The sequence below is a fragment of the Molossus molossus genome, unplaced genomic scaffold (genome assembly GCF_014108415.1).
Source record: "Molossus molossus isolate mMolMol1 unplaced genomic scaffold, mMolMol1.p scaffold_m16_p_2, whole genome shotgun sequence".
NCBI lineage: Eukaryota > Metazoa > Chordata > Mammalia > Chiroptera > Molossidae > Molossus > Molossus molossus.
In genome coordinates, this window is record NW_023425355.1 from 48200666 (window position 1) to 48213868 (window position 13203).

Sequence of the window (13203 nt, forward strand, 5' to 3'; positions counted from 1 at the left end):
TCTTTCTTTTCTCTCTAAAATCAATAAAGACATATCCTTGGGTGAGGGTTAAAAAAAAAGAGTGGCATCTTTAAAGAAAATTAGAAATTGCCTGCAATTATGCACTGTAACAAATAGCTATCTTGATTTTTCAGCATTTCCTTCTAGTTTTCATCTATTTGCATGCTTATTTCCTGATTGTAGAGTAGATAGAAATTTGTATTCTACCTTTTTCTCTTGCCATTTTTAGATCTTCATCATATTTCTACATGATTTCAGTACTCCATTTCCATTTGATATATTATCAGTTTCCATCAAGTAAACGTATTACACATGTGTCTGGCCATTTTCGTTGTTGAAAGCTTGAAATGGTTGTACTTTATCCACTAGAGGTTTTCTTTCCCTTTTTTAAAAAAAAATTTTGTTTTATTTTTAATTTTATTTTGGTTATAGAAGTTTCTCCTTTTTTACCCATTGATACCCACCTTTCCATCCATCCCGCCCTGTCCCCCACTTTGTTGTCCATGTCCATTGCTTATGTATACATGCATATTAGTTCTGTGGTTTATGTCTTCCCTCCCCCCCACTACCACCTCTTCTTAGGGTTGTCAGTCTGTACCCTACTTCCATTTTTCAGGGTCTACCCTATTCCTCAGACTGTTATGTTCATTATATTCCATAAATAAGTGAGATCATGGGGTATTCGTCTTTTTCTGCTTGGCTTGTTTCACTAAGGATAATACTTTCCAGGTCCCTCCATGTCGTCTCAAAGGATAAGAGATCTTTTTTTCTTACAGCTGCATAGTACTCCATTGTATATATGTACCACAGCCTTGTTATCTACTCGTCTACTGATGGCTGTTTCCAGATCTCAGCTATTGTAACTAATGCTTCTATGAACATGGGGGTACATATATTCTTTCTGATTGGTGTTTCAGGCTTCTAAGGGGACATTCCTAGAAGTGGGATCACTGGGTCAAATGGAAGTTCAATTTTTAATTTTTTGAGGTAACACCATATTGTTTTTCATAGTGGCTGCACCAGTCTACATTCCCACCAGCAGTGTACTATAATCCCCTTTTCTCCACACCCTCGCCAACACTTGTTGTTTGATGATTTGTTGATGGCAGCCATTCTGACAGGTGTGAGGTGATACCTCATTGTTGCTTAAATTTACATCTCTCTGATAATTAGTGATGTTGAGCATTTCTTCATATCTCTCCTAGCCATTTTTGTATGTCTTGTTTGGACAGGTGTCTGTTTAGTTCCTCTGCCGATTTTTTAATTGGGTTCTTTGTCTTCCTTTTGTTGAGTTGTATGAGTATTCTATATACTTTGGAAATTAACCCCTTATCTGATGTATCATTGGCAATGATGTTCTCCCATACAGTGGGTTGCCTTTTCATTTTGATGGTTGTTCGTTTGCTGTGCAGAGATTTTTAGTTTGATGTAGTCCCATGTGTTCATTTTTTCTTTTGTTTCTGTTGCCTTAGGTGATATGTCAGTGAAAATTCTGCTGCGTATGATGTCCGAAATTTGTTGCCTACATTTTATTCTAGAATTTTTATGGATTCACGGGTCACATTTAAGTTTTTCATCCATTTTGAGTTTATTTTTGTGTATGGTGTAAGTTGATGGTCTACTTTCATTTTTTTGCATGTACCTGTCTAATTTTCCCAACACCATTTATTAAAGAGGCTGTCCTTACTCCACTGTATGCTCTTGCCACCTTTGTCAAATAATAATTGAGCATATAGCCTTGGGTCCATTTCTGGGTTCTCTATTCTGTTCCACTGGTGTGTACGCCTGTTCTTGTACCAGTACCAGGCTGTTTTGATTACAGTCGCTTTGTAGTATAACCTGATATCTGGTATTGTGATCCCACCTGCTTTGTCCTTTTTCAAGATTGTTGTGGTCTTTTTTTGTTGTGGTCTTTTTTTGGGGGGTCTTTTTTTGTTCCATATGAACTTTTGAGGTATTTGCTCTAGTTCTGTGAACTATGTCGTTGGTATTTTGATGGGGATTGCATGGAATCTATATATTGCTTTGCGTAACATGGACATTTTAATGATGTTAATTCTTCCAATCCATGAACAAGGTATGTGCTTCCACTTTTTTATATCTTCCTCTATTTCTTTTTCCAATGTCCTGTAGATTTCTGCAAATAGGTCCTTTACTTCTTTGGTTAAGTTTATTCCTAGGTATCTTAATTTTATTGCCATGATGATAAATGGGATTGTGTTTTCAGTTTCTATTTCTGTGAGTTCATCATTGGTGTATAAGAATGTCGTCGATTTCTTGACGTTAATTTTGTATCCTGCTACTTTGCCAAATTCATTTATTAAGTGTAGTAGATTTTTGATGGAGTCTTTAGGGTTCTCTATGTATAATATCATGTCATCTGCAAATAATGACAGTTTCACTTCCTCGTTTCCAATTTGGATCCCTTTTATTTTTACTTCACATCTGATTTCTGTGACTAAGACTTCCAGTACTATGTTAAATAAGAGTGGCAAAAGTGGGCATCCCTGTCTTGTGCCTGTTCTTAAGGGAAATGCTTTTAGTTTTTGCCCATTGAGTATGATGTTGGCTATAGGTCTTTCATATATGGCCTTTATTATGTCGAGATATGATCCCTCTATTCCCACATTTCTGAGTGTTTTTTATCAGAAATGGATGCAGAATTTTGTCGAATGCTTTTTCTACATCTATTGATATGATCATGGGGTTTTTATTCTTCATTTTGTTTATGTAGTGTATCACATTTATAAATTTCTGAATATTGTACCAGCCTTGCATCCTTGGGATAAATCCCACTTGGTCATGGTGAATAATTTTTTTAATGTGTGTTTCTAGAAATTTGTCCATTTTGCTTAGATTGTAGAATTTGTTGCCATATAATTGTTCATAGTAGCTGTTAACGATCTTTTGTGTTTCTGTGGTGTCAGTTGTTACTTCTCCTCTTTCATTTCTGATTTTGTGTATTTGGGTTCTCTCTCTCTGTTTCTTGTTTAGTGTAGGTAAGGGTACATCAACCTCCTTTATCTTTTCGAAAAACCAGCTCTTTGTTTCATTGATCCTTTGAATTGTTTTTTTGTTCTCTATGTCATTTATTTCTGCTCTGATCTTTATTAGTTCCTTCCTTCTACTTGCTCTGTGGTTTTCTTTTTATTTACTTTCTAGTTCTTTAAGTTGTGAGGTTAGATAGTCTATTAGAAATTTTTCTTGTTTCTTGAGGTAGGCCTATAGTGCTATGAACTTCCCTCTCAGAACTCCTTTCGCTGCATCCCATAGATTTTGTGTTGTTGTGTGTTCATTTTCATTGGTTTCCAGGAAGTTTTTATTTTCTTCCTTGATCTCCATGGTAACCCATTCATTGTTTAATAACATGCTATTTAGCCTCTATGTGTTGAAATATCTTTGCATGTTTTTGTTGCAATTGATTTCTAGAAGTTGCTTGATATGATTTCAGTCTTCTTGAACTTGTAGAGATTTAGTTTGTGTCCTATCATGTAGTCTATCTTTGAGAATGTCCCATGTGCACTTGAGAAGAATATGAATTCTGTAGTTTTGGGGTGTAATTTTCTGTAGATATTTATTAAATCCATTTGGTCCAGTGCTTCATTTAGTCTGTGTTTCCTTGCTAATTTTTTGTCTAGAGCATCTATCCAGTGGTGTCAACGGGGTTTTGAAGTCCCCTGCCATGATTGTATTGCTATCGATTTCTCCTTTGAAGACCTCCAGAAGATTTTTCATATATTTTGGTGCTCCTATATTGGATGCATATATGTTTATCAAGGTTATATTTTCCTGTTGAATAGATCCTTGCAATATTTTGTAGTGGCCTTCTTGTCTCTAGTTATGGCCTTCATTTTGAAGTCTATTTTATCAGATGTGAGTATTGCTACCCCAGCTTTTTTTTTTTTTTTTTTTTTTTTTTTGCTTTTTGTTTATTTGGAAGATTTTTTTCCATCCCTTCACTTTCAACCTATGTGAGTCTTTTGTTGTGAGGTGGGTCTCTTGTAAACAACATATATATGAGTCATGCTTTCTTATCCAATCAGCTACTCTGTGTCTTTTTATCAGTGCATTCAGACCATTCTCATTCAAGGTGATTATTTATATGTACTTATTTATTACCATTTTTTGTTTAGTTTGGTTATAGTTTTCTTCCTATTTCTTCTACTAATTACAGCAGTCCTTTTACCATTTCTTGCAGTGCTGGTTTGGTGCTAATGTATTCCCTTAGCCTTTTTTCTGTCTGGGAAGCTCTTTATTTGACCTTCTATTTTGAATGATAGCCTTGCTGGGTAGAGTAGTCTTGGATTCAGATCCTTGTTTTTCATGACCTTGATTACTTCATGCCATTCCCTTCTGGCCTGCAGTGTTTCTTGTTAGAAGTCAGCTGAGAGCCTTATGGGGTTTCCTTTGTAGGTAACCTGTTGCTTCTCTCTTGCTGCTTTTAGGATTCTCTCTTTGTCTTTCATTTTTGGCATTTTGATTACTGTGTGTCTTGGTGTGGGCCTGTTTGGGTTCCTCTTTCTTGGGGCTCTCTGTGCTTCTTGAACTTGAATGCCTTCTTCCTTCACCAAATTAGGGAAGTTTTCTGTCACCATTTCTTCAGATAAATTCTCTACCCTTGCTCATATTCATCTTCCTTGGGGACTCCTATGATGTGAAAGTTATTACATTTCCAGTTGTCCCACAGTTCTCTTAAGCTGTATTCCTGTTTTTTCATCGTTTTTTCCTTTTCATTTTCTGATTGGTTGATTTTTTTCTACCCTGTCCTCTAATTCACTGATCTGGTCCTCACCTTCCTCTACTCTGCTGATTAGACCTTCCAATGTGTTCTTTATTTCTGATATGTCATTCTTGATTTCTTGGTGGTTTTTCATTTCCAGTTGGTTGATTTTCAACATTTCTATGTCCTTACTCATGCTTTTGAGCTTCCTCAAGATCATGGCTCTGAATTCTAGCTCTGTTACCTTGCCTAACTGCCCCACATTTATCTTACCTTTGGTGGAGGTCTCTTGTTCTTTCATTTGGCTTTTGTTTCTGTTTCATCATTTTGGCTATCACAGTGGGCTTTGGAGCCTGCCAAGTTTTCCCTGTGGGTGTTGGTGTTCTGCTATTTGTGGCTCCCTCTCCTGGGATTGGATGAGTGTGGGAGGACCCATGTTAAACACCATTGTCAAGTCTTACTTTCCTGGTTATAGTTGCTAGCCCAGGAATGGTATAGTTATCCTCTAGCGTTTTGCCTGGAGGCTATCAGTAGTGTTTACTAGAAGAGCCTTGGCCTCTCAGTTGAATGAAAACCTTTCTCAGGTGCTCGGCATTCTGGGATTTCCTGAAGGTGGGGCAGGTGCTGGTTGTTAGTGAGCCTCAATTTGTATTTCAATAGCCCACAGGGTGGGGTTGAATCTCTGAGGGAGGGGCCACTGCCTCTCCCCAGAGCCCTGGGAAGGAGCAAGATGGCCACCATCCTCCATGGCTACAACTCAGCAAAAGCTCTGAGTCCCCTCCAAATGCTAAGTGGCCCCACATAGTTCCAGTCTAATCCACCCTCCCTCTGCTGGAGCCCAAGGTGAGTGGCTGTGGCTGTTTTAGCATTTGTGCCAGCTCCGCACTGTCGAGCCGCTTGGATGTTTAACTCGAGAGTGCAGCTTACAGCTAAGGCCGCTGCTGTTTGTGGGCTCCCAGCCCCCGTCTCGTGCCTTGGCAATACTACTAGGATCAAGTCAGTGTCTCTGGTTATATTATCCTCGCAAACTCCTTTTCTGTTGCTTTTTCCCATTGATTTACCTGTGTTTTAGTTGTAATTCCAGTTTGGTCCTGAGAGACGGTCTGTGTAGCTTCCATTCATTCTGCCGCCATTTTGGAATCCTCTTTCCCTTTTTTAAGAAATTTTTTTCCATAGGATTAGTTACAAATAGGTAACTATTTATAGTTAGTAGAAGGAAAATAGTAATTTTTAGGGAGAATTTAGAAGCTGAAAAAGTGGTGAGTAAATACCGTGGAACAGAGAGTGAGGCTTAAGCCTCTAAGTATCACTTTTTAAATTCTAGCTTTTTCAATTGAATTAAGTATCATACATTAATGATAAAGGCTATGGGGATATACATCCTGGACCAAAACACAATCCCTGTTCCTACTAGCTTACATTTTAGTAGAGGAGGAAACTGGATAAACACAAAACTGTGTGTAATGTAGTACGTAAGTGTTCAAGTAGACTTAGACACTATTGTAAGAATACAGGAGACTTGACTTCCTGTTTGGGGGTAGAAATGAGGACAATCTCATGGAGGAAGTAGCATCTGAGCTGTTTTTGATGAATGGATAAGATTTGGGCTGGCAGAAATAGGAGAGGAAAGGCATAACCAAAGAAAGGCATGAGATGATGAATGTGCAAAATGTTTGAAGATGAGTCTAGAGACCAGAGTTAAGGCCAGATTATGGGAATGCCTTATGTCCTACTGAAGCATCCAGGTTTTAATTTACAATCACTGGGAAAGCAGTGAGTTTTTTGAAGCAGAGAGGTTTTGTGAAGCAAACAGTTGCTTTAGCATAATTATCTCCATGTTGGTTTTGATTCTCACTGTTCTCTTGCTCTTTCCCTGTTTGCTACCTCCTAAAACGTGGGGGGGGGGGGGTACAGGTGTAGGCACTGTAAATAGGTGTTATAGGGACATATTAAGCATTAGAAAGCATGAGCCTTGCTTCCCAGGAACTAATTATCCTGTGTGGGGAAAATATTTATACAGAGCTAGCACATATATTACATTGTATTTGTATTATAGCTCTTACTGTAATAGACAATAAGAATGATAGTTCAGAGAAGGGAGAGATTTTTCTCAGATAAGGGATTAGGAATGACATGCTTTTCAACCTCATTTTGACCCCTTTCTAATGGCATGGGCCTTTCCATTGTGCATAATGATTATTTCAAACCTTTACATTTACCTCATGCTCACTATGCCTGCAAGTATCCCACTTGCTTTCAGCAGATGACCTTGTTTTCCTACTGCATGTAGGCTTTAGAGGCTAAGAAGTCTGAATTCACTCCTTTTCATCATCTCACCTTACCTGCCAGCTTGTTTTTATCTTTAAGCTCTTTTTAATGTCATTTTTAAGCATTTAGTTTTCTTTTCCTGTCCAAAGTAGAGAGGTATAATATAAAGAACTGAAGCCCTGGCCAGTTTAGCTCAGTGGTTGAGCGTCGGCCTGTGGACCAGAGAGTCCCGGGTTCGGTTCCCACTAGGGGCCCGTACCACAAAAAACAAAAAACTGTGGATTTTTTTCAGAAAAACCTGCATTTCAGTTTTGACTTTGTAACTTACTAGCTGTTGAACCTTGGGCAAAAGAAAAAAATTTAAATAACAAAATTTATTGTCTCACAATTCTAGAGGCTAGAAGTCCAAAATCAGGGTGTCAGCAGGGTTTATTCCTCGATATAGTGGTCTTCCTCCTATATCTCTTTTTTTAAACTTATCTTTATTTTTTAATGTATTACAGATGTCTCTCCCTCCCCCACCCCCTCCTCCCCAGTCCTGCCCCCCCTCCTGCTTTCCACACACTATTGTCTATGTCTGTTGGTTATGCATATAAGTTCTTTGGTTTCTCTCTTCCCGTTTTTCACCCATCTCCACTCCCATCTGGCAACCAACAAAAAGTTATCTGTATCTATGAGTCTGTTTCTGTTCATGCTCATTTGTTTGTAGATTCGATTGTTGATAGATATGTATTTATTGTCATTTTATTGTTCAGATATTTTTCTTTAGTGATTTTAGAGAGAGAGGAAGGGGGAGAGAGAGAGAAACATCGATGGGAGAGAACATCGACTGGCCGCCTCCTGCATGTTCCCCACTGGGGATTTGGCCCACAACCTGGGCATGTGCCTTGACCAGGAATCAAACTGGCAACCTCCTGGTGCATGGGTCAACACTCAACCATTAAGCCACGCTGGCTGGGCTGTTCAGATATTTTTATCTTCTTTTTCAAAAAGACCCTCCAACATTTCATATAATAATGGTTTGGTGGTGATGAACTCCTTTAGCTTTTTCTTGTCTGGGAAACTCTTTATATGTCTATCAATTCTAAATGATAGCTTTGCAGGGTAGAGTAATCTTGGTTAAAGGTCCTTGCTTTCCATCACTTTAAATATTTCTTGGCACTCCCTCCTGGCCTGCAAAGTTTCTTTTGAGAAATCAGCTAACAGCCTTATGGGAGCTCTGTTGTAGGTAACTAACTGCTTTTCTCTTGCTGCTTTTAAGATTCTCTCTTTGTCTTGAACCTTTTGCATTTTGATGATGATGTGTCTTGGTGTGGGCCTCTTGGGGTTCATTTGGTTTGGTACTCTCTGTACTTCCTGGGCTTGTATGTCTGTTTCCTTCACCAAGTTAGGGAAATTTTCTGTCATTATTTTTTTCAAATAGGTTTTCAATTTCTTGCTCTCTCTCTTCTCCTTCTCGCACCCCCATGATGTGAATGTTGGTACGCTTGAAGTTGTCCCATAGGCTCCTTATACTACCCTCATTTTTTTGGATGCATTTTTCTTTTTGGGTATTTTGTTTGTTTGTTTGTTTGTTTGTTTGTTTTGCTTCCTTATATTCCAAATCGATGGTTTGCTTCTTGGATTCACCTACTCTACTATTGATTCCCTGTAAATTATTCTTTATTTCAGTTAGCGCATCCTTCATTTCTGACTGGTCCTTTATTATGCTCTTGAGGCCCTCACTAAGTTCCTTCAGCATCCTTATAAGCAGTGTTTTGAACTCTGCCTATGTTAGATTGCTTATCTCCATTTTGTTTAGTTATTTTCCTGGAGTTTTGTTCCGTTCTTTCATTAGGAACATGTTTCTTTGTCTCATCATTTTGGCTGCCTCCCTGTGTTCTTTTCTATGCATTAGCTAGAGTTGCTATGTCTCCTTGCTTCCTAGGGTGGCCTGTTGTAGTAGGTGTCCTGTAGGTGTGGCACAGCCTCCCTGATCACCCAGCTGGTCCCTCAAGGTACACCCCTCGTGTGGACTTTATACCCTTCTGTGGTATTGACTCTTGATTGCTGTTGGTACGGCAATGGGAGGGATTTACTCAGTCTGATCAGCTGCAAGGACTGAGTGTGTCCACTAACCACCGACCTCAGACTACCATGGATGATCAGCTGTGCAGGGGCCCACCACACAGAGCAAGATTTACTTCAGCAGGGCTCTGGTACCCCATGAGTCCATTCCTTGAGTGTGTCACTTGTGGAGTTGGTTGGGTGGTGGTACTTAACCTTGGTCCGAAGCTGTCCACTAGGTGTGCTGGTTCTGGGACAAGGTCAGCCACTGCCTGTGTTCTACCCAGGGCACCAGACATAAGCTACAAAGCGATCTGCCTATGGCGACTTCTAGTGCCGGGCCTGGGGCCACTTAGTGAGAGGCATGGGGTTCACTGAGGCCAGATGCTGCTTGTTTGAGAGAATTTAGGAAAATATGAAGCAGGAGCCAAAACAGGCCAATCCTATGGTAAAGCCACTTGAAACAGCTTGGGTGGGCCCAAAAGTTGAGTGGGGTGCAGACTCAGGCAATCTCCAGGGCAGGGCAAACAGTGTGAACCGGGTTGCTGGAGTCCCAGATATGGCGGCCGTCTGCCTGCCCTGTGGGGGAGGGGCTCACCAAAGGAACATCAGCCTCCACCAGCAAGTCTTACCCTGAGAAAACTGCCTCTCCAGCTCTCGCCCTGATGCCAAACAACTCAGTTCTTCACTGTATGTCTGTGATTCCTTTCAAGCTGCCTCCCCTCCATGCTGGAGCTCAGAGGGAGCGGGTCTGAGTAAGTCCGTGTGCAGGCCCTTTAAGAGGAAGTGCCTGGGACTCCAGCAGCCTCAGCTTCCCTCAGCCTCAGTTTCCACTGGTTTTACAGCCAGAAGTGATGGGGACTTCTCTTCCTGGCACTGGAACCCTGAGCTGGGTGCCTGGTGTGGTACAGAGACCCCTTAGTCCTCAGGGAGGACCTTCCCAGCCGAGTTCTCCCTCCTGATTTGTATCCACCACACATGGGTGTGGGACCAGCCTACCCGCGCCTCCACCCCTTCTACCAGTCTTGATGTGGCTACTTCTTTAATTTAGTAGTTGTAAGACTTCCATTCAGCTTGATTTCAGGAGATTCTGAAGTATGTTTGTTCTGTAGTTTAGTTGTAATTTTGGTGTGGTTGTGGGAGAATGCGAGTACCACGTTTTCAAAAATTTTAATGCCTTTACCCCAGATACCTGCTTTTGTGGAAAGGAGATAATCCAACCACCTCACAAAGTTTATATGATGATTAAATAGAGAATATGTGTACTGGCTCTAATGTACAATATACCCTCTTTCCTTTCTTCTCCAGAACTTTGTTACTTTCCTTTCCCTTGGCTCCTTCCTTTCAGTTTATAAAAATTCTGGGTCACTTTCTTGCATCCTCTTCCATTTATAGCCAAGTTTTTGAAAACCATAGACTGTGCTGGCTGTCTCTGTCTTCACTTCTCATTCATTTGTAAACCTGCAGTAATCCTGCTTCTGTTATCACTAAGGCACTCAGTGTTCAGTAACCACCTAATCGTCAAATTCGGTAGACTCTAGTTAATATTCCTCTGGTAAAAGTGATGTACATTTAGGATTAAAAATTTAAAGATTGAAAAAAAGTAATATATGGGACACACTGGGAAATAATGAATGTTACTCAACAACAACAACATCCAGTTCAAGTTAGCATGTGACACATTCAATTTAGCATGTTAACTTTCTGGAGCCAGGGAACTGAGAAATCAGCCTAAGCCATCTGTGGTTACCCATGGTAGAAAGATAAGTAAGCTGGGAGATTTAATGTGTCAATAATGACAGGACTGGGTAGAAAATATATTTTCTTCTAAATGTTGGTAGAATACTTAGAAAGGCCTATCTGTATTTTTTAGCTATAGATAAATAATAAAGCAGGGGAAAGAAGATGAGCTGGGTGTTTGAGCTCATTTCATGATCCTATCGTTCCTCTGAATAGTGGGTTATTAGGAGTATTCTGTTTAAGAACATTAACCTCCTTGTATCTGCTGGTTTTTCCTGTCATAGGCTTGAACTAAACAACTTGAATTCTATACAACTTGATTTTGATTTTCATGATTTTGTTAACCAGGCTGTTACTACAACTAACTTGGCATAAATATGTAAATGAACTATGACATGAAGAGTCTGAATGTAAATTTAAGTTTGAACTTTATTATACCGGGTTGATTGAGCTTTTGTGATTGCATGTACTAACACAGATTTCCTATTATATTGGCTAAGAGTGTAGATTCTAGAACCAAACTCCTAGGTTTATGCCAGGTTCATCACTTACAAGCTTTGTGATCTTGGACAAATCATTTGGTTTCTCTATGCCTTAGCTCCCTCATTTGTATATGATGATAGTAAGCATTGCCTGGCACAAAGTAAGTACTATATGAATGATTAGCTGTTACTGTGTTCTTGTAAATGGCTTCATTTTTTAAAAACTGTTTTTTAACCTTTCATCAGATTATCGAAAGTATTATTGAGGAGAGTCAGAAAGTACAACAGTTTGAAGATGACTCTTTGGATTCCAAAGGAAAAGGACAGTCTGATCAGGCTACTGCCAGTCCTCTCGTGACTGGAACAGATCTTAGCAATATACCTGGACTATTAGCCATAGATCAAGTACTGCAGGAAGACTCCAAAAAGGCAGAGAGTCAGAATGCATTTGAAGAAACTGAATTAGAATCAAAAAAACATTTTTCTTCTGATGATACCTGTGAGAAGACAGTAGATGAAACCACTAAGTTAACTGAAATAAGTTCAGTTGAGCAGCTCTATGAACCTGAAAATGAAACAGAAGTATTGAACAAGGAAGCAGTGGGAATCAAAGGAAGTGACATTCTTGAGTCTGCATCCTCAGACGCCTCATCTGCTCAAGATGTTGCTACTGTGGAAGAATTGGCTCCTGCCAAACCTCCAAGACAGCTTACTCCAGAACCTGATATAGTGGCTAGTACAAAGAAGCCCGTTCCTGCACGCCCACCCCCTCCAACTAATTTCCCACCTCCTAGACCACCACCTCCATCTCGACCTGCTCCACCACCAAGAAAAAAGAAAAGTGAATTAGAGTTTGAGGCTCTTAAAACACCCGATCTGGATGGCAAGTATTAATTGAGAAATAAGAATTTGGGGGGGAGGAGGGACTTTTAGTTGAACGTGTTTAAATTTCTGACTTTGTTTCAGTTTGTGTTATGTAAACTACGTTGATGGCTGAGTTGTAAAAAATTATTTTAGTAATAAAAAGTGAAAATGTCTACATTGGTGATTAGTTACATTACTATAATTGCATATTTCAGCAGACTTCAAACTTTCAAATTTGTTACCATTGGAGAGCCAGTGTGGCATGGTGAAAAGAATATGGGATTTGAGAATTAAGATTTGAGTTCAAGTCCTAGATTTCTTTTTTTACTTTTTAATTTCTAAATTAAATTTATTAGCACTGGATCTCTTAATGTATAAGTTGTATAGCCTTGAAGAATTTAAATAACTTGTTTGAATCCTAGTTCTCTAGATATAAAACAAGAGCAATAAAAGCACTTTTCGTCACACAATTTTGTATAGGAATTAGACAAATAAAGGTTAAAGCACTTTTCAAGCTATGTATAAAGTTCTGTATAAATATTTATTATCATTATTATTGTTGTTGTTGCAGTTCCCAAAGATAATATTACATCTCATACTCTAACTTCGAACATGGCTTCAGAGAGTATAATCAAGGATTCTCAGCCTTCTCTTGATTTGGCAAGTGCTACCAGTGGAGATAAAATAGTTACTGCCCAGGTTGGTGAATTTGTGTTATATTTGATACAGGCTTTATCAGCTTTCCGCAACTTGCTGGTTTGTTGATTTATCAAACCTTCTTTCTTCTCCAGGCCAGATATTTCCTTATTCTCAAAACCTGGCCTCCTTACATCTCTTGTCCAGCTCTGCTACTGAGTAGCTGAGTAACTCCAGGAAGCTATTTAACATCTGAGTTTCAGATGCCCCGTTGATAAAATAGGGGGAAGCCCTGGCCGGTTTGGCTCAGCGGTTAGAGCGTCGGCCTGCGGTCCTGAGAGACCCGGGTTCGGTTCCGCTAAGGGCGCGTACCTCGGTTGCAGTTTGTCCCCGGCCCTGGTCGGTTGTGCGGGTGGCAGCCACTCGATGTGTCCCTTTCACACTGAT

General features: G+C 39.7%; 1 protein-coding gene across 1 annotated transcript in view; it reads left to right on the forward strand.

The window, feature by feature from the left end:
• Positions 1-13203, forward strand: part of WDR44 (WD repeat domain 44) — a 121596-nt gene that overhangs the window by 49504 nt on the left and 58889 nt on the right. The window contains exons 4-5 of the mRNA XM_036270799.1: positions 11503-12139; positions 12692-12819. Of these exons, the coding sequence (XP_036126692.1) occupies positions 11503-12139; positions 12692-12819 (765 nt within the window). The remainder of the gene's footprint in view (positions 1-11502; positions 12140-12691; positions 12820-13203) is intronic.